This window comes from Tachysurus fulvidraco, chromosome 16, assembly GCF_022655615.1.
Source record: "Tachysurus fulvidraco isolate hzauxx_2018 chromosome 16, HZAU_PFXX_2.0, whole genome shotgun sequence".
Taxonomy (NCBI): Eukaryota; Metazoa; Chordata; class Actinopteri; order Siluriformes; family Bagridae; genus Tachysurus; species Tachysurus fulvidraco.
This window is the reverse complement of record NC_062533.1, coordinates 9,981,856-10,002,367: the sequence shown is the minus strand read 5'-3', so window position 1 is coordinate 10,002,367 and position 20,512 is coordinate 9,981,856. Positions and strand designations below refer to the sequence as shown.

The window sequence follows — 20,512 nt, the reverse complement described above, 5'->3', positions numbered from 1 at the left end:
TACACACGTGGCCGTATTTGCAAGAAATGTTTCTGTACATTGGAATGAAAGACTCTTCCTACTGGATGAAGTGCCTCTTATGCCTACCAAAAATCACTGAACTTTTACTTCAAATCACTGGTGTAGTCTACGTGATGCAGGTATACGCCCTATACCCACTAGGAAAGGCCAATGATTTCCGTATGCCCACTCAAAAAGCGTGATGATACATAACAATGTCGTTTTGTGACAGAACTTTCATTCATAAATTCATCCCGTCTGTGGTTGCGATTGCGAATCACTAACATTTTTGGACCATTGTGGCTTCCGTGGCCTGTGACCTGATCTGACGTCACCTACCAAATAGGAAAATCAGTTGCTTGGCGGTCTTTTTTGGCGCAAATTTGAAATTAACTAAGTAATGTAAAAGAAGATCTGAACCAAAGCAGACTCAAACTACAATCTTTGAGTGTTTTCGGAAGCCTGCGCCTAAAGCTACAACAGCTTCGCGTGACATTTCACCCGCAGCCCGAGTACAAATGTATCTGGAAAGCTTTGTAAACTTTCAGTTCATAATATTCTGCAATGAAAGAGTGTTGGTGATAGAACTGAACAAATGTTTATTGTTCACTCTTAAATGTACATTGTTGGTAATCAGACAGTTGGCAGCACCCATTGAATTTCATAGTCTATATTTTTCCCTACTGTGAAAGTCAATGGGTGCTGCCAACTGTCTGATTACCAACATTTTTCAAAATATCATCTTTTGTGTTAAACAGAAGAAAGAAACTCATACAGTTTTGGAACAAATTGAGGGTGAGGAAATAACACAATTTTCATTTTTGGGTGAACTATACCTTTAAGAGCTACATTTAGCCTTAAATGTTATATGAATTTGGGACCTTGAGCACAGGTTTTATCAGCTGACTGTCTTTTGTTGCTTATAATAAATTGGAATGTTGATAACACGTACAGTAAGCAGTCTTTAATAATGCTCTAAATTACATGTAGATGCATATTTTATGCATTACAGGGTGTGGTGGTGCCTATGGGGTGTCACTCTAGGATGGGTGCATATGAGGCTGGGAGGAGGGAAAAAAATTACAGAACACTCACTACAAAAAACTAGACTACACCACTGCTTCAAATACTTAAGTACATTAAATATCAGAAAATTACTTTTGATACTTAAGTACAGGATATATCAGATACTTCAAGACTTTTACTTGAGTAATATTCTAAAACGCAACTTTCACTTCTACCAAAGTCTTTTTCTAGTACGATACTTGTACTTTTACTCAAGTATTGCTTTCTAGTACTTTATTCAACACTAGTGAAAACATAAAAAACTCAGGACAAAGGAGTAATATAGCAACTGACAGATAAGGCCATATGGGTTTTTGTTAGTTTCTGATTATTCATCTGTTATAGTCATACCTGACCCAGACCCTCCAACTGAATATGTTTGAGCTCCCAGTAGCAGCGAAGAGTCTCCACTCTTTCCAGGTGTCGGAAGAAATCCATGCGACCAATGGCTGTTTTCCTACCTTCCACACCCACTGGGATATGGTTACCCAGACATGCAGAATGCGGCACAGGTGAACTCACTGCATCAGAGAGACCACATGTTCTGTGCTTGCCTTCTGATATTTCCCAGCTGCAGAAAAAGAAGTGAAGAGATTTTGATGACTCTGTGGCTGACAATATCGCTACTGCTATATTTATTTGTTAATAATTGTGTTAATTAATGTTTAAATACATTTTAATGCTGATCAGCCTTTATCAGAATCAGAATCAGATTTATTGGCCAAGTGTGTTGACACACAAGGAATTTGGTTCCAGCTGTTTGTGACTCTCAAAGGTACAGACATAAATAACACTATACTACAAGAAAACAATGCAGAGGATGAGATACAATATAGACAGAATGAGTATAGTATGAATATAGAATATGAACGATCAGTTATCTACATAAAGTGTGGGAGTGCAAATAACAATATTGTGCAATATTATGCTTTTTGTGCAATATACAGCAGCAGTAGTGTGTAATATACAGATGATTTGATGACTGACAGTCCTGATAATGCAGTACTTATAGATATGAAGCAGTGAATATAATTATAATTATGGTGAGTTGTTAATCAGGGTGATTGCCTGGGGAAAGAAACTGTTCCTGTGTCTGCCAGTTTTAGTAAGCAAAGTTCTGTAGCACCTGCCAGAAGGGAGGAGCTGAAAGAAGTTGTGTCCAGGGTGCGAAGGGTCAGTAGTGATTTTTCCTGCCAGGTTTCTGGTTCTTGTGTCGTACAAGTCCTAGAGAGTGGGTGTCACGAAGTGACACGGTGAGACAAAGGCGGGTGAGGATCCAAACGCAGTTTAAGGTTTTTAATAAACCAAAACACAAACAAACAGGCAGGCAACGCGGAACAAACAGGAAACGGGAACATGGACATGCACACACCAACAACAAAAACGACCAACAACATTGAAGTGAACAGACAGAGTATATATGGTGAACGAGAACCAATCACAAAACAGAGACAGACAAGGACTAAGACAAAACACCTGGGGAAGAGAATGAATGTAATTAGTGTCCATGGTAACAGATAGGTGGGCGGGGTCAACAATTAACATCAGGGAGAGAGGGCAGACAGAAACAAGGGGAAAACACAGACAGACACATTACAGAGCCCCCCCCCCCCCTACGAGCGGCTTCCAGACGCTCCCAAGTCCACAAAACCCAGTTCAGGCGGGTGGAGCGAAGGCGCAACCAGGGTGGGAGGGCGGGTCGGGTTCGTGTAGTGGTGGCGCCCGCCGAGCAGGAGGCCGGGGTGGCGCCGGCCGAGCCGGAGGCCGGGGCGGCGCCGGCAGAGCCGGAGGCCAGGGCGGCGCCGGCAGAGCAGGAGGCCAGGGCGGCGCCGGCAGAGCAGGAGGCCAGGGCGGCGCCGGCAGAGCAGGAGGCCAGGGCGGCGCCGGCAGAGCAGGAGGCCAGGGCGGCGCCGGCAGAGCAGGAGGCCAGGGCGGCGCCGGGAGAACAGGAGGCCAGGGCGGCGCCGGGAGAACAGGAGGCCAGGGTGGTGCCGGAGGCAGAGCCAGAGACCAGAGCAGGACCGGGGACCAGGGTGGTGCTGGAGGCGGAGCCAGAGACCAGAGCAGGACCGGGGACCAGGGTGGTGCTGGAGGCGGAGCCAGAGACCAGAGCAGGACCGGAGACCAGGGTGGTGCTGGAGGCGGAGCCGGAGGCCAGAGCAGAACCAGAGACCAGGGTGGTGCTGGAGGCGGAGACAGAGACCAGAGCAGGACCGGCGACCAGGGCGGTGCTGGAGGCGGAGCCAGAGACCAGAGCAGGACCGGAGACCAGGGTGGTGCTGGAGGCGGAGCCAGAGACCAGAGCAGGACCGGGGACCAGGGTGGTGCTGGAGGCGGAGCCAGAGACCGGAACGGAGTTGGCAGCCAGGGTGGTGCTTTGGGCCTATGAACAGGGACAGGAGGTAGAAGGGCTGGCAAGTCCAGCGAAGCAAAACACAGGGAAACAGAAACATGCATAGGTTCAGGCCAGGCAGAGAGTTCAGGTAGTTTGGGTGTCATGATGTCGACCGCGTCCTCTGACTCAGTCATTTCGGTCGACCCGGCCGATTCGGCTGGTTCCGTCAGCTCGGCTGGTTCCGTCGACCTGGTCGGTTCGGCAGGTTCCGTCGACCCGGTCGGTTCGGCAGGTTCCGCCGACCCGGTCGGTTCGGCAGGTTCCGTCGACCCGGTCGGTTCCGTCGACCCGGTCGGTTCGGTCGGTTCCATCGACCCGGCAGGTTCCGCCGACCCGGTCAGTTCCGTCGACCCGGTCGGTTCGGCAGGTTCCGTCGACCCGGTCGGTTCCGTCGACCCGGTCGGTTCGGCAGGTTCCATCGACCCGGTCGGTTCCGTCGACCCGGTCGGTTCGGCCAGTTCCATCGACCCGGCCGGTTCCGGCGACCCGGCTGGTTCCGGCAACCCGGCTGGTCCAGCTGGCGGCTTAGGGATGCCGGCCGCCCGAGCCGACCTCATCAGGGTATCCGCCAGTTTGGAGACCAGCCGGTTAGCACGGACCTCAGCCGAGCTCGCCGGTACGGTAGCCATGGGAACTGGCTCAATCACGGATGTGCACGGGACTGGTCTGGGCGGAGGCACTGTGGAGCATTCGGGCGTCCGTGGCTGATTCCACTCTGTGGCCCACGGATCCCGATGCTTGCTGCCCCCCCCCCCCAAAAAATACTTACGGCCGGCTTCCGTCTCTACAGTGCTCACGCTCAGCGTGGACCCGTCCAGGAGCAACGCCAAGTTGACGAACTCCGAGAATGTCTTTATTTCTCTGGTAGACGGCATCAAATACCGCAGGATCTCCCTTAGTCCGTGCTTAAAAATGTCTTTGAGCGCCTTCTCATCGAAGTTGACCTCGCTGCACAGGTCCAAGAATACCTCCGTGTACTCCTCAACTGGGGCGTCCTCCTGACGTAGGCAAAACAGGAGTTCTGCTGGATCCATTGGTGGTTGGTCGTTCTGTCACGATGTGACACGGTGAGACAAAGGCGGGTGAGGATCCAAACGCAGTTTAAGGTTTTTAATAAACCAAAACACAAACAAACAGGCAGGCAACGCGGAACAAACAGGAAACGGGAACATGGACATGCACACACCAACAACAAAAACGACCAACAACATTGAAGTGAACAGACAGAGTATATATGGTGAACGAGAACCAATCACAAAACAGAGACAGACAAGGACTAAGACAAAACACCTGGGGAAGAGAATGAATGTAATTAGTGTCCATGGTAACAGATAGGTGGGCGGGGTCAACAATTAACATCAGGGAGAGAGGGCAGACAGAAACAAGGGGAAAACACAGACAGACACATTACAGTGGGCAGGGAGGCACCAATTATTTTTTCTGCTGTTCTAACCGTACGTTGCAGTCTGTTCCTGTCCTGTTTTGTTGCTGCACCAAACCAGATGGTGATGGATGTGCACAGGACAGATTCAATGACTGCAGTGTAGAACAGCATCAACAGCTCCTGTGGCAGACCATACTTCCTTAATACATCCTCTGCTGGGCTTTTTTGATGATAGAGTTTGTGTTGCACTCCCATTTCAGGTCTTGGGAAATGGTAGTGCCCAGAAACTTGATGAATTGGCTTTCAAATTCCCCAGAACTTAATCCATTAAAGCATCTATGGGATATACTGAACAAACATGTCTAATCTATCAGAGAGCCAAGTCTGACGTCACTGTATACGTGTCACATGTCCCAGCAACTTTAGCGCAACATCGGCAAACACAAACACAACAACAATGGCGGCTGTTGCTTTACTGTTAATGCTCATGGCTTTGTGAACCTACATTGTCATCCAAACGCCGCAAATCCAACGTGTACGTGCAGCTCCATGTAATCTGTATAAACGGAGGTTGTAATCGAGAAAGTACATAACGTTATTTTATCATTAACACAGAAAAAAGGTAGCCTTAGCATGTAGCTACCTACTATCATGTGTGCTGATAATGTATCATATTGTGGTAAAGTAAAAGTGTATTAAACATTAGTATACTTAAAGGCAGGGTCTCCGATTATTGAGAAATGCTTCAGAAGACTGAGTCGGGCCGAATAATAAACAAAAATCAAAACAAAATTCAAAACATAAATCAAAACAAACGTGTAGCCAGTGAGCAGAAAGGGGCGAGGCTTGTCAATATGCAGCGGAGAAAGTGTTCAGTGCGCATGTGTGACATTAGTAGAAAGCGGTTTTGCATTGACATGGAGGATAAAAACAGAGAAAGAAAGAGGAGAAAGGCTTACGATAAGGCAAGAAGTAGGACCTGTGTTAATATAGGATCAGCTTTCCAGCACTGGAGAAAACTGAAGGAGCGGGAAGTTGGCCGCATATTCACAGATTCGAGTTTCCCGAGTCAATAACTCCTGAGCTAAACGCTGTTACTACACAAATAACACATCTTTTCTATCATAGTAATGTAGAGAGGCAGCTACAACCGTGTTTTGCTAGTAACAGTGTTTAGCTCAGGAGTTATTGACTCAGGAAATTGAACTTCACTTAAGACGCCAAGGCGCTTTTTTGGTTTTGCTTTGTTACACAGAACTAATATATGCCGTCCTTTGCATGATTATGCTTGTGTGTCATTTTTGCTTGTTTGTTTATCTGCAATCGTATTGTTCTTCCATTCAGCTATGATAAAGACACATTTCTTTGCATTATTTGCCTGGGTTACGTATGTATGTGTGGGCGGGGCTATCAATACAGGGGTGGGACCCATTTGGGTTAGGGGTGTGTTTGTTTTGGTGATTTCAAATTGACATTGGCTTTCAAAAATCGGAGACCCTGCCTTTAAAGTACATTATCAAATGCGAAACAGTAGCCCCGCCCACAGCACCTACCGCAAGCGGTTCTTAGTCTAGACCTGCAACGTTTTGGTGCGACTTAAGAACCACTTTTCCTGGTTCAGAGCCGGTGCTTTGGCTGTCGAAAAGAAAGAACTGGCTCTAAATTAGGCTCTTGCTCCGAACCAGCACTCAAACTGCATTGGTGGAAAAGGGGCAACCTGGAACACAGCCATTTCTTCAAACCATTCCTGAACATTTTTTGTAGTGTGAAAGGAACTGAAGGAGGCCACTGCCTTTGAGGAATACAGTTGCCATGCAAGAGTATACTTGGTCTGCAACATTGTGTTGGTAGATGGCATGTGGTATCGTCCACAGGAATGGCAGGACTCTGGAATTCCCAGCAGAACTTTAGGTGCCCAGAGCATCAATCTGCATCTCCAGGTAAGTGACATGGCTATCCACATGATTCAAAAGAATATGGGCTCTGTATTCCAGTTCTGATGCTCACATTTCCATTGTAGGTTCTTTCCATGGTAGACAGGGGTCAGCATGGGCACTCTGAAGGGTCTGGGGCTATGCAGCCATATATGAAGCAATTAAAATCATAACATATAGACTAGCCCTTATTCCTCACATGCAACAGTAATCAATAGATGCACATGAATCCTGTTGTCCATGACCCTGACTTCCAGCAAATCAGCTTCAAGAAATATTAATTTGCTGCCTAATATATCCCACCCCTTGACCTGCTCCAATGTTATGTATGTCACCTGTCAGTGTGTTAATGTTAATTAGTGGTTAAAGGAGTGAATGTTTTGAAATATATTTATGATAATTGAACCAATTATGAATGATTAATGAATTATAAATAGATGATTATTAAAGCATTACTGATTTATCTGGATGTGATTCCAGAGTAACATAGGAAAAATGTCTTCCACTAGCTGAGATGACTGACCCTCATGATTAACACTAGGTTTGTTTCAGCTGAGTGAAGTCCTGAGGAACTAAATATGGCTCAGTAGGCATCAACCATGGAAACAGTACTTGATGATGCTAACCTCTGGTGTACAAAAGGAATCACAGAATTTCAGAAACATTTTGTCATCGGTTAGCCCCTGCTCTCCTTTACATGCAATACAGGGGCAGTGGCAGTGACAGGAAGGTTGTGAGTTAAAAACCCAGCACTGCCACTGTTGGGCCCTTAACTTTCAAGTGCTCAGTTGATAAATGTAAGTAAATTGATCTAGATAATGGCAGCTGCCAAATACAGTAAATGTAAATGTGAATGCAATACCTGTGCTGGCAGAACAATAGCAAGCAAAAGAGAAATCACAATAACTGGTAAAGGGAAAGGAATGGACCTAAGGCACTGTACAGAGCATGGAAAGGAAGATCTGGGTCCATACTGGATAGGGCTGGTTGGTACTGTAGAATTATCTCGGCATTCCAGGGTAAATGTGAAAGATTAGTGAACCATTGCCCGGTGAGGAGTATAGACTATGAACAGATGGAATAGTATCAACCAGGACATCATTTCTTGAATATATTACATATATGTATTCAGTTGAAGTATTAACTGACTATATAAAAAGATCATGCGTTAAAGGGTAAGTGGGGATTTTTTAACCAGAAGAGTAAGTCTATAATAATTAAAGAAGTGTAGCATTCTATGTCTCAAAATTCCCTATTTTACATTGCAATCCTAAGGCACAACCTCAATAAAGGTCACACAGCCCCAGTTAATTAGTTGGTACCAACTGGGACATGATAGTGTACATACAATGGAATATTCCACAAATGCAAGTAACACAATGTTCAGACTCCAAGTATGGACTAGTCCTGGTGCACTGGGAGGCTTCCCCAACAAAGTACTTAATGAATGATGTTCTATTTTTATCCCATATAATCCTGAATCAGCTCTGGCGCCTGAACTTAACTGAGATCCACAGCAATGACAAAGATGTTAAATGGTACTGTTCCAGTCCCTAAGCAGTTGTTACTAAAAGTCAAGATAGATATGCTGACAGATATGTAGTGCTGCCATTGTTGTTAAAAAGAAATTCTTAGTAGATAATTGTTCTTGTTAAAGGCTTGTTAAAGACAATAACTATTTACTTGAATCTAATTTATAACCACTGTAATACTAAATAAAAGTGCCAAATAATCAATGATGCAATACTGTGATTTTAAAAAGAAGGTAAGTAGGATATCATTGTTGACATTCTTCAATGTAATTTATTTCCTAGCATTTATTGTAATATAACCCCCTGAAAGTTTGTTGGTCAAGACATGGGACTGTGTGCTATGTTAATGTCTGTCATTTGATTTTTTTTTTTATGCAGTATTGAAAGTCTTTGGATTGTTCTTGCCACTGTGATCAAAGATAAACTGTATGTCTGTCAACACATCTATTTTATAATAGCAAATAGTGGTGAGTCGGTGTCTGTCTTTCTGTCATTCTCTCTGTAACTCTGTCTCCTTCGTTCTCACTCTCTATCTGTCTGTTTTTTTTCTCTGCCTGTCTCTCTGTCTCTCCTTTTTTTCCTCTCTCTCTCTGCCTGTCTGTCTCACTCTGTCTGTCTACCTGCCCCCCCTCTCTCTTTCTCTCTCCCCCAGACATTATTCTGTTAGAGCATGTATAGGAGCTTGTTTCATGTTTGTAAAACAAAGATATGTTCAAATACAGCCATACACCGTGTCACAAAATGCAAAAACCTTTTCCAAAGAGATTTCAGAAAATACATTTTCAAGACTTTAATTATTCAAGACTATAAATATAATTGCTTCCAAGTATAAAACAATCAGTTTTTAAGAAGTCCTTTATAATTCATCTTCATATTACTACATTCACACCATTACCTGTTTGATAAGTGATTACAAATGCATTTATTCCTTTTATAAATTTATTCCTATTCATTTTATAAATCAACATTCCAACCAGCATTAAACACTGTATTAGCTTTTCATCTTCAACATCAGCGAAAGAGATTTAAATCAGCCGGAGATTAAATATCAACATGCAGCACAGTCAATAGTGTGAGTAACATAATAAGTTTTTGCTCAGATGTTATTTGGGAAAGGAAAAAAAAAATCATAACTTAGACTCACTCACTCTCTCTCACACATTTTCTACCGCTTATCCAAACTTCTTGGTAACAGACTAATGCATTAAAAATTATATTAGATGCTTTTGCACATAGAGTTAGCAGTGAAAATGATTTTTTTCATCTCAGTAGCAGCTCAGTTTGCAGTCAAAACATTTAGGAAATTAGAGCAGTTTCCTTGCCATTAATTTTGATTGACAGTTTATACTGGAAAGCATCTGTGTGGATAAAGATTTGTGTCATGGAGACATGATAAGCTACTTCAAAGCATGCACTCTATCTATAGCTCAGGGGCTCCCAGGCATAAACCAAGTGGAATCCCACCAGGTGCATTCTACAGAAATAACAGTCATAAATATATATACTCCCAAAGTACACATTAATGTATCAGCTAATAAATACTGAAAAAAAATTAAAAAGATAATATATACACACATGACTGTAAAATGTAGTTTATGTTTAAACCAAATCACATTGAATATCACATTATATTACTACATGATGCATTCAGCTTAATTCGTTCAGTTATTTAAACAATTTCAACTCCCTCGATTCAGTTCAATACCTAATGATCAGTCGAATCAGGTATGAAAAACACAACAGCTGCAAGTGCCCATAGATCAGCAGTGATTGAGATGACAATAATTAAATTCCTTTTTCCTGCGTAACATCCAGACACCCAAAAAAGATTTTAGAGGAAGTGAGAGAATGTCTTTAACGTCAGTCCTGTTGTTCTCTTCTTTCATTATCATCACTCCTGCAGCAGCTTGAATGCAAATGCCAAAGTGTAAAATTACACTTGGATGAATACCCTCATGGTACATGAACACACATATGCAAATGCAAACAGGAAGCTAGAAAATCTTTACACATGCTAATCATTGACCCCCCCCCCCCCCAAAAAAGGTCAAACTGGACGTATTGTCTGTGTCTTGTTTTTGTAATATTCACGGTGTCAGCTGTTATCTCAAGTTTAATAAGGGCAAGACTCTGCAATGTACCCTGATGAAGCAGAATTTAATCGCAGACACTAAATAGCAACAAGGACTTCCACAATACTGTGTATAAATCCTGACTCACCACACTCACTCAGTTTCTACTTACACTTCATATTTAGCAATGTTTAAAATCTTCTTCTCTTTTCCTCCCATCTCCTTTAACTCCTGTTTAATTTGGATTCCACCTTTCTTTCGCTTCCCTGTTCTTCTCTCAGCAGCAGATGCTAAGTCGAAGTGTTTGTTGTCCTCAGTCTGAGCAGTCTCAGAGGTGAGTGTTAGAGTGACCATACACACGATAAGACAAGGCTGAATTAGTTACATGGCAGGGGAGAGGGAGGTAAGCAGGAGGGAGGAGTGTATCTTGTTATTGCAGGGCATTGGGAATTTCAACAGTGTATGTGTATGTGTATGTGTATGTAACACATTCAAACATATGAAAATCACTTGAAACTGGTCACTTGCCAGCAGACAGACACAGATCCTGTAGATGACATGCAGTGTGTGAGGTGCTGAAACAGTAAAACCCTACTTATATGATACATTTATTTTGGGCTTAATCTGAAGTCTAAATGGTGCTCTCAGTGTGTAATACAAGCATGTCACTTTAGTTCTGTCTCTGTAGCTAACTGGCTGGCTTACATTTAGTAATAACTAATGTAAAGAACTCTCTGGCTGTTATTGAGACTTCCTCTGATTTTGCACTACATCACAAAATGCACAGCTGAGACTTCTACTACTACTCAATGAAATGGAAGTATATAAATTTATCTAAAAATATGATACACAGACAGGGAAATCATTATAGTGAGCACATTTACACACATATACAGTCATGTGCAAAAGTTTAGGAACCCCTGACAATTTCCATGATTTTCATTTATAAATATTTAGGTGTTTGGATCAGCAATTTCATTTTGATCTCTCAAATAACTGAAGGACACAGTAATATTTCAGAAGTGAAATGAGGTTTATTGGATTAACAGAAAATGTGCAATATGCATCAAAACGAAATTAGACAGGTGCATAAATTTGGGCACCCCAACAGAAAAATCACGTCAATATTTAGTATATCCTCCTTTAGCACAAATAACAGCCTCTAGACTCTAGACCTCTAGGGTCGGCAACCTTAAACACTCAAAGAGCCATTTGGACTCGTTTCCCACAGAAAAATTACCACAGGGAGCCACAAAACCCTTTTGACATCTAAAATGAAGATAACACTGCATATATCGTTTTTTACCTTTATGGAAAGTATAGAAAAAAACTGTTGTGTGTTGCATTTATGAAATCAATTAACTGCTACCGATTAAACGCAATTTTATTTCTGCAGGCAAACAAAAAATATTTTGAACAGTTTGAACTAACCTTAAGAAAAAAGACGCTGGGTTGAAGGTTACTTTCAAATAAAATGTTTAATATATAATTGAGTCCTTCGTATTCATGACCAGGGCTCTCAAGTTTTGAAGACAGGCAAGCATGACGTCTCCAACCCCTCGCTTTTTTTCATTGGATGTTGCGTTAAATCTTTCCCAGATAGTGGGAAATCTGATTGGCTATTGTGTAGCCTCTTTTATGATTGGCTGATAAGTGTCAGGCTCGACTAAGAACTGAGACGCGCTTGATTCCTACCCGGTTCCACGGAAGAGACAGCGGTGCGGACTGATACATTTTGGGCGCTGCGGCTTATTAAATATATGATAGTCAAAAAGTTTTTCTGCGTGAGAATATGATGTGCGGCGGGAGAGCGTGAGAAAAGACCCAAATGCGTGACTGTCACTTTCAATGCGTGACACTTGAACGCCCTGCATGACATAAAATTTTTTAACTTGCCGGCTACAGCAAACCAAAACTGTGCCTGCTTCTGTGTGTCGGATTTCGCAAGTCGGCAGTTATGACTCATATTTTGAGCGAGCAAAAAAAAAAAAAATTAAACACGGTTTATTTTAATGTTACAAGAGCATCATGATCTTAGAATTTAGAATTACATTTTTTTAAACTAACTAACAAAAATAAAAAAATTAAATTAAATATTTATTTTCCAAATCTACAGGGAGCCGCAGCAGAGGGATGACAGAGCCACTTGCGGCTCCGGAGCCGCGGGTTGCCGACCCCTGCTCTAGACGCTTCCTATAGCCTGTAATGAGTGTCTGGATTCTGGATGAATGTATTTTGGACCATTCCTCCTTACAAAACATCTCCAGAACATTATACTTGTTCCTCTGCATAAATGCCTGAGTAGATTTTGACCAGTGTTTTGGGTCGTTGTCTTGTTGAAATATCCAGCCCCGGGGTAACTTCAACTTTGTGACTGATTCCTCAACATTATTCTCAAGAATCTGCTGATACTGAGTAGGCGACCCTCAACTTTAACCAGATTCCCAGTACCGGCACTGGCCACACAGCCCCACAGCATGATGGAACCTCCACCAAATTTTACTGTGGGTATTGTGTAATTCTGAAATTATTTGTATTAATCACACCCTCAGCACAAATACAGAAATCTGAAAGTGGTCGTGTGTCTGTAAAGAAACTTTATAAGAGTTTAAAAATGAAGTTGTTAATTAAAGATTAAAGCATGTTTATTAAGTCAATGCTGCTTTAGGAATCTCTGGCACTCAATCAAAGTATGTCTCTCTCCAGCATAGTGCTCTAATTAGGGGGATGTCCGAGTGGATGCCAACAGCTTTGGCCTTGATCTCTGAATATCCCTGCTGTCGTATCCACATGACTTTTCTGTGCATGCACTGCAGTTCTTCAGGTTAACTGCTGAATGACAACTTAAAGCCAAAGCTTGACAGGTCAGCTTTTCAAGAAACAGTAGACTGAATGAAAAAAAATCTCTCTGAAACATTTTTATGATGTGCTTAGCAAATCTGTCGCTAATTTGTAGATTGTTCTGTATTTTTGTTATTCTTGTGAGCAGTTAGAGGTGGTTGGCCATGCTGATGTCACAGCAGGACATTAATAGTGTAGTTAGAATGGTGTTTATGTGCCAGAGAACACTGAGAGCAAGTCAGGAATGCACACTGAATGGATTTACAGTTCAGCTTAGACCACTCATCACTGACTCAACACACCTAAATAAATAAACATTCATTCAAAGACATCTTGCTTTCTTGTGTCTTTTTTCTCAGAAGGGTGTACAAGCAAGAAAAAATCTGACAGTGATCAGGTTATGCCAGTCCATTCACCATTGCTGATGAAGTCTGATCAGAGGGTTGTATTGAGTGAGCAAGCATTGACTGAGCGTAGCTTGATAAACTGTTAATGCTGACATTTCTTAATACTGTGTAATAAATAAAAATATTTATATAACTTATAACCAGTGTTCCTAATGTTTTCTAAGATTTTACAAAACTCACCCACCACATATATTGCTCTGGAAATAATGGCAGAAAGAAAAAATATGTTTTATTTAACTTCATTATTGATGATAAGTATGAGCTGTATTTTGGCAGTGGTTACATAACACATAATATGTCATAAGAATAAGCCATAAGAAAGGTAAAATTGCAACAGAGTACAATGTATAATCATGAGCAAAGCAAGTTATCAGTCATACTGACAGAACTAGAGAACACACCCAGGTAGATACACACAAGTAGAGTCTAGTGGGTGTTTCATCAGTGGAACTGAGACCTCTCAAAGAAGTCTTTTAGACAGAAAGCACTATCCAGATATAAAGTGATAATAAGAACTGAATCTGGTCATTAAATAGCAGACGCAGAAGTCTGAGTCTGAGTCTGATCAATCCACTAGGAATGTCTTCATCTTTTTTAATCACTACTTCAGGCCTCTCCTTTTCTCTACACGATATCATTTTTACAAGTAGGAGTGTTGCATTATTGTTGGCTTTTGTATGTGAGCAAAATGAAAATATGTAGTTTCACCCATCCCTAACAATAAGCAAACACAAAAGTTACACATGAGCTAGGCTATACCTGCTTTTCTGCATTTCTTCTTCTTCACATGTCTGTCAAAATATTTCACCAGCTGGATTTATATTCAAAGTCTTATATGCCGATTTATATGAATTAATTCTGAGTGTATAATTCAATTGAGCATTCAAGCCTCACAACTGCAGTGACCCAGGTTTGATCCTGAACTTGGATTACTGGAATAAACTGTAAATTCGGTGTGGAGTTTCTGTTCTTGTTAGGTGATGAATTGGCCTAGGTGTTAATGTGTGTGTGTGTGTGTGTGTGTGTGTGTGTGGTGTGTGTGTGGTGTGTGTGTGTGTGTGTGTGTGTGTGTGTGTGTGGTGTGTGTGTGGTGTGTGTGTGGTGTGTGTGTATTCCAGCCAGCCATAAGTTCCTGGGATAGACTCCAGATCCACAGCAACCCTGACCAGGCTTGTGGAAAGTGAGTGGCGTGAAATTGATTACAGGTTACAGGATAATTATCACATCCTAGCGAGGTATCATTAGGATTATAAAAAGATTATTAGCCTGAATGTAATAGTCACAACAATTGTAACATTTTTTTATTTGCAAATGAAAATGCTAGTCATGTGGTCACACCACAAAGCATAAAATCATGTACAGATCTAGAGCTTCATTTAATGTTTACATCAATGGAAACTAGTGACTTTGACCATGTTGGTTTTTTTTTGTTTGTTTTTTTGTTTGTTTTTTTTGTCAGATTTTGCCTCGTCTGAGTATATAGAAATACCTAATCTCCAGGGATCACAACAGTCTTTTGAGTTTAATGCTGCTGATGTCTGGTTCCATGTGATATTCTGCATCACACATCAAAATTTAAGGCAAATGGCATATAATCAAATCTGTACATGACATCCAGGCTTCCACTTCTGCCAGTCAAGATGAGCAATGAAGGGTTATATCTGGTTCACCTAAACTGGACATTTGAAGTTATAATGTTAAAATGAATGCCTTTGATAAACATTTGTGTAAGCTAATAATAAAAAGAAGAAAACATTTCCCTGCTTTTGTTCCTTTGTGTAAGTAAGATAACCATGCTATTTAAACCATGCAGCTTAGCAGTTTATTTATCTTCTTTACTGAATGTTCCGCCCACTGGTGCTGCGCCCTTATTAAATCCCCTGCGCTCTGCTCTGACTCCCTTCCGGAAACACTACATTTGCGCGTTTTCCTCACCGCTTTAAAACCTCTGGTGGTGTCACTTGTTATATTCAGCCTGTTCACCCGAAGCTGACTTATGTAAGTATAACAAAAAGCCAGATTTCTAGGTTACGATAAACAGATTTAGAGCCGACATTTATGTATAATGTAAACTTCCGCTGGTCAGCACTCCAATTGTGTAACCAAAGTCTGACTGTCTGCTTCCTGTGAACTGTATTTAATACACGGAACTGTTTTGTGCAACTGAATCTTAGCCTGTTGTTCCAGACAGGAATAGTTTAGTATTAAAGCGAATAAAACATGTTTGTAGCGGCGGTGGGATAGACAGCTTTGGCAGCTAGGGGAAAGTCTTCTTTTCTTTAATTATTTTTTTTGTCATTTCAAACCATAATAGCAACAACAACAATAATAATAATAATAATAATAATAATAATAATAATAATATGTTTAATTTATATAGCGCCTTTCCCAAGCTCAAGGATGCTTTACAAGGTACAATATAGACACATAGTGTAACATCCATATACATATTTGTCGGACATTTGCCCAGGACGAAGGATCATACATATACATACATATATATATACACGAATTTATACAAAACATTCACTCTGGATAATTCGATTAACTGGTTGCGTTTCTGAATTGTAGATTTATCAAAACATCAAAGATGGAAAGTTTGAGCCGCGCTAATAGTGCCTTCGCCCTGGACCTGTACCGGGCCATAAGCGCTGATGCCCCGGATGGAAACCTGTTCCTTTCCCCGCTGAGCATCAGCGCCGCACTCAGTATGGTCTACTTAGGAGCCCGAGGAGCTACAGCTGAGGAAATGGCTACGGTATGAGAGTTTATCTTAAGCACATACAGTATATAGTGTGTGTGTGTGTGTGTGTGTGTGTGTGTGTGTGTGTGTGTGTGTGTGTGTGTGTGTGTGTGTATATATATATATATATATATATATATATATATATATATATATATATATATATATATATATATATATATTAATTACAAGACAATCACATAACGTAGCATTATAGTCACCATTATGAGATTGAGAGTATGAGAGTTTATCTTAAGCACATACAGTATATAGTGTGTGTGTGTGTGTGTGTGTGTGTGTGTGTGTGTGTGTGTGTGTGTGTGTGTGTGTGTGTGTAAATATAAATATATATATATATATCATAATGGTGACTATAATGCTACGTAATGTGATTGTCTTGTAATAAGCCAAACTACATCACAAAATCATTTTGGTTTTGGATCATGTCATTGGTGACTATCATTAAAGACTCATTCATTTCAATGCCCATGCGACATTTCTTAAATTGAACAGTATAATAAACAGTACACAGGATTTTTTTTCATACATTCATTATGCTGAATATTGTGATAATAGCTGGTCGGTTTTACATAAACAACCCTAGATAAAACTATGCAAACCCGCAAGCATTAAATTTATAGCATGGCAACGAACTTTAGACTCAAACAACGTTTGCATTGCCATATCTAGGGTGTTATACAGTAAGAGTAATGAGACCACACCTGTTTAGACACTCGGTGAACCATACCATGCTACGCAATCTGTGTTTTTTATTTTGTATTATATTTTCTTGAGGGATGTTAAACAATTCAAATATAATGTTTAAGATCCTATTATTAATCATAATGGTAATTTATGTACCTTTTCTTGTTATTAATGTCGAAGGCTTATTTAAGGAGTATGAAGATATTTTGTACATTGTGGAACTCTTCATGGTTTATGGTTCTGTTGATCATTGCAGGTCTTGTCCTTCAGTTCAATCCCTGATGTTCACAATCATTTCAAGACCCTCAACTCTGCAATAAACAGCCCCAAAGCCTCCTACATCCTTCGACTGGCCAATAGACTTTATGGAGAGAAGACTTTCAATTTCTTATCAGTAAGACTTTCAAAGCTGTTTCTTTATTTTTATTTGGTTTTATTACAAAAGTATGACTAGAATCTTTGATCTGTCAGTAAAAGACAAATTAAGTCCTAGAGATTCATGACTAACACATATTCTTAACATACTGCTGACAGTACATGCAGCGCTACAACATTCAATGAGACAAAATGGTTTCCTACATCTATATTTAAGTTTTTCAAGCCAGACGTGAGGCAAATGTATTTGTGCTGAGTATTTTTGTCAAGCTTTCCACAAGCATTTTTTATGACTTTGGTTTCTTCTTTTTATAAAGAAGGAAACGATACACTAACTGCATTAAAATTTTGCATGTGAAATTACTTGTATCTCCTGCTAACTCAGCGTGTTCACTGTTTAACCATGCTAACATACCATACTGGAGCAGTCAGCCGTCTCAGAATTGGAGCACGCATTTTCCTCCATCTGCTCTTCTCTCAAACAACAACAGTGCACTGCCATTGGCTTGTAGACCTGTAGCTAATGATTGCATTCAGTCAGAGACACGATGCCATTATGCTTATGCAGCCAGTACCAAATCTTTTGAAATCTGAGCACAGCCATCACATCTATGTGCCCCATGCCTCAGTTTCAATCAAAGTAGGCTGCTAACTATAAACATGCATACCTGGTCTAGGGTGACCTCAAACACAGTTAATAATATATATTTTAAGATTTTAAGATTAAAGGCATGATTAAAGGCATGTACTATGATTTACACAACTGAGGAGCATGTTGATGTTATATCTGTTCAACATCCATAAGACTCTTCCAACAGCAACTGTGTTACAGGTTTCATTAGCCATCAGCTTCACATTGAAATGTATTTCGAGAACTGGCTAGATGTCTGTTCACCTGAAGGATCTAGCTGAAATACCCCATTATGGACGTACCGATGCCTTTCTGATAAAAGCTGATGGTTCATCTGAAATGATTGAATAATTCCTTGGTGATTTTCCAGATAGAACTGGCAAATTAGTCCCTCCACAATAGAGCTGATCAAAACTTTCACACCCTGAATCTTTCACTAACCCTGGGCCAGATTTTCTTGCCCTGTGGGAACTGTAGTCCTTTGTCACAGGATTCATGGAAATCAGTGCTAGAGGCAAAAGTGCTGGCTTTCTTGTAGGGGCAACTGAATAGTGAATACTAAACAGCCGATCCCCATCTACCTTTCCAGATTATTCAAGGTCAACATCTAATTATAATGCTATTTTTTATAGAGTGATATAGAGAAAAAATCTCAGGTGTTTTACTTAGGTGTTTGCGCAAGTTTGTTTCCTGATTGTGGAGCTCCGTTTGTTGCAGGATTTTGTGGACTCCACTCAGAAGTTGTACCAAGCTGACATGAAGGCAGTAGACTTCATTGGGTCATCAGAGGAGTCACGGAAGCTCATTAACCACTGGGTGGAAGAGAAAACTGAGGGTACGGACCAAATTCGTTTGCACATATTCTTTCAAAATCTATAACATATAGCACATAATACAACAGCTATGTTCAGGTCAAATTTTTTTTCTTTGATTGTGGTTTTAGGTAAAATCAAAGATGTTCTGCAGCCAGGGATGGTCACAGAAATGACTCGACTTGCCTTGGTGAATGCTATTTATTTCAAGGGAAAATGGAAGCATGTGTTTAATACTGAAGACACTAAAGAGATGCCCTTTAAGATCAATCAGGTGGAAGTCACATAATACATATTCACATCATAGTGTTTCAGCCTTTATAATACCTATTTTCTGTGTAGTATACTTATTCTTCATTACTGTTTGTGTACACTTATTAGAAAGAGACAAAGCCTGTGCAGATGATGTACCAGACAAAGAAATTCCTTTACAACTACGTCGATGAGTACAGGCTGCAGGTGCTGGATTTACCGTATGAAGAAGAGGAACTCAGCATGGTGGTGCTTTTGCCTGAAGATTCTCAGGATGGCTCAGACCCTCTTCACAAGGTCAGCACAAATAAAACTGAAGATAAAGAAAACTGGATTATAAAAGGAAAACACTTTATATCTACTAGAACTTTAAACTGCCTGTTAGTATGATCATAAGCTATTATTGAAATGTATAGTGGCTGCTGGCTGGCAGCTTTCACACTAGCATTTTTGTATGACTATCCATGTGACTTTTATGGAAGTATATCATTCTTATACCAAAATTGTACCACCATAGTCTCACTAACACCTGAAAGTGCCTTTGTGTTACTTCCTTAATAGCTGGAAAGTGAACTAACGGTGGACAAACTGCTTGAGTGGACAAATCAAGAGAAGATGGACAGATGGACTGATATCAACGTCCATTTGCCAAAATTTAAGCTGGAAGAGCAATATTCTTTGGAGGGTATACTGAATAACATGGGCATGAGCTCTTTGTTCAAAGCCAATGTTGCAGATCTGACAGGCATGAGCAGCGGAGGAGGTCTTTTTGTGTCTTCAGTGGCACACAAAGCTTTTGTGGAGGTTAATGAGGAAGGCACTGAAGCAGCAGCAGCCACAGTTGTAATGATTGCGCTATGCATGGCACGAGAGGAGCACTTCATGGCGGATCACCCCTTCCTGTTCTTCATCAGACACAACCCCACTAAAAGCATCCTCTTCTTTGGGAGATACAGAGGCCCACAGTAGAAATTAACTCTATAATGCCAGCAAAATAAAAATGTTTGTTTATAAAAAATAAAATCTGTTAAATGTGCTTTGAAATGCAGAGAGGTTGCTTTGGATGATGTACATTACTGTAAATCACAGAAACAGAACAAACATTACCTTCTGAAGTGTAAACATACAATAAACTACTTTATAACAACATGATGGCTTTTCTTTTTTTTATGTCTGGTTAATCAGATCATCCAAGGAATATGAGACATTATGTTTAACTGTGTCAATATACTAATGTACAGTATTGTGCTCTATAATTCTGCAATAATTTTTCATTCAGCTATTTGCTGGTGTTTCTTATCCAAAATGCTGATTCATAATTTTTAATTTGTAGTGTTCCAATGCTGCTGCTTGTTCGAAGTCCT

At 40.8% G+C, this 20,512-nt stretch overlaps 2 protein-coding genes and 1 long non-coding RNA gene across 5 annotated transcripts in view; 2 read left to right on the top strand and 1 right to left on the bottom strand.

The window, feature by feature from the left end:
* mylk4b (myosin light chain kinase family, member 4b) overlaps nucleotides 1-10,738 on the bottom strand; it is a 29,272-nt gene extending 18,534 nt beyond the window's left edge. The window contains exons 1-2 of one of the 2 annotated variants that reach the window (XM_047801319.1): nucleotides 10,555-10,738; nucleotides 1,417-1,636 (exon numbers count right to left, since the gene is read on the bottom strand). In XM_047801319.1, the coding sequence (XP_047657275.1) occupies nucleotides 1,417-1,636; nucleotides 10,555-10,736 (402 nt within the window). In that variant the 5' untranslated portion in view covers nucleotides 10,737-10,738. Of the gene's footprint in view, nucleotides 1-1,416; nucleotides 1,637-1,738; nucleotides 1,798-10,554 lie in introns of those variants that run through there. The other variant, XM_047801321.1, reaches the window with a different exon arrangement.
* On the top strand, nucleotides 1,797-7,845 carry LOC113634334. The gene is made up of 3 exons (XR_003438491.2): nucleotides 1,797-1,840; nucleotides 6,719-6,784; nucleotides 6,865-7,845. It is a non-coding gene; the product is annotated as an uncharacterized LOC113634334 (long non-coding RNA).
* Nucleotides 10,739-15,472: 4,734 nt separating the features above from the next.
* Nucleotides 15,473-20,297, top strand: LOC113634335 (leukocyte elastase inhibitor-like). Of its 2 annotated transcripts, XM_027133235.2 has the most exons (8): nucleotides 15,511-15,628; nucleotides 16,011-16,042; nucleotides 16,202-16,388; nucleotides 17,335-17,472; nucleotides 18,802-18,919; nucleotides 19,028-19,170; nucleotides 19,278-19,445; nucleotides 19,710-20,297. In XM_027133235.2, the coding sequence occupies exons 3-8, from the start codon at nucleotides 16,221-16,223 to the stop codon at nucleotides 20,115-20,117; spliced, it is 1,143 nt and encodes a 380-aa protein (XP_026989036.2). In that variant the 5' UTR covers nucleotides 15,511-15,628; nucleotides 16,011-16,042; nucleotides 16,202-16,220; the 3' UTR covers nucleotides 20,118-20,297. The 2 variants fall into 2 exon arrangements, with proteins under 2 accessions (XP_026989035.2, XP_026989036.2); XM_027133234.2 differs by lacking the exon at nucleotides 16,011-16,042 and having other exon boundaries at nucleotides 15,473-15,628.
* The last annotated feature ends 215 nt before the right edge of the window (nucleotides 20,298-20,512 follow it).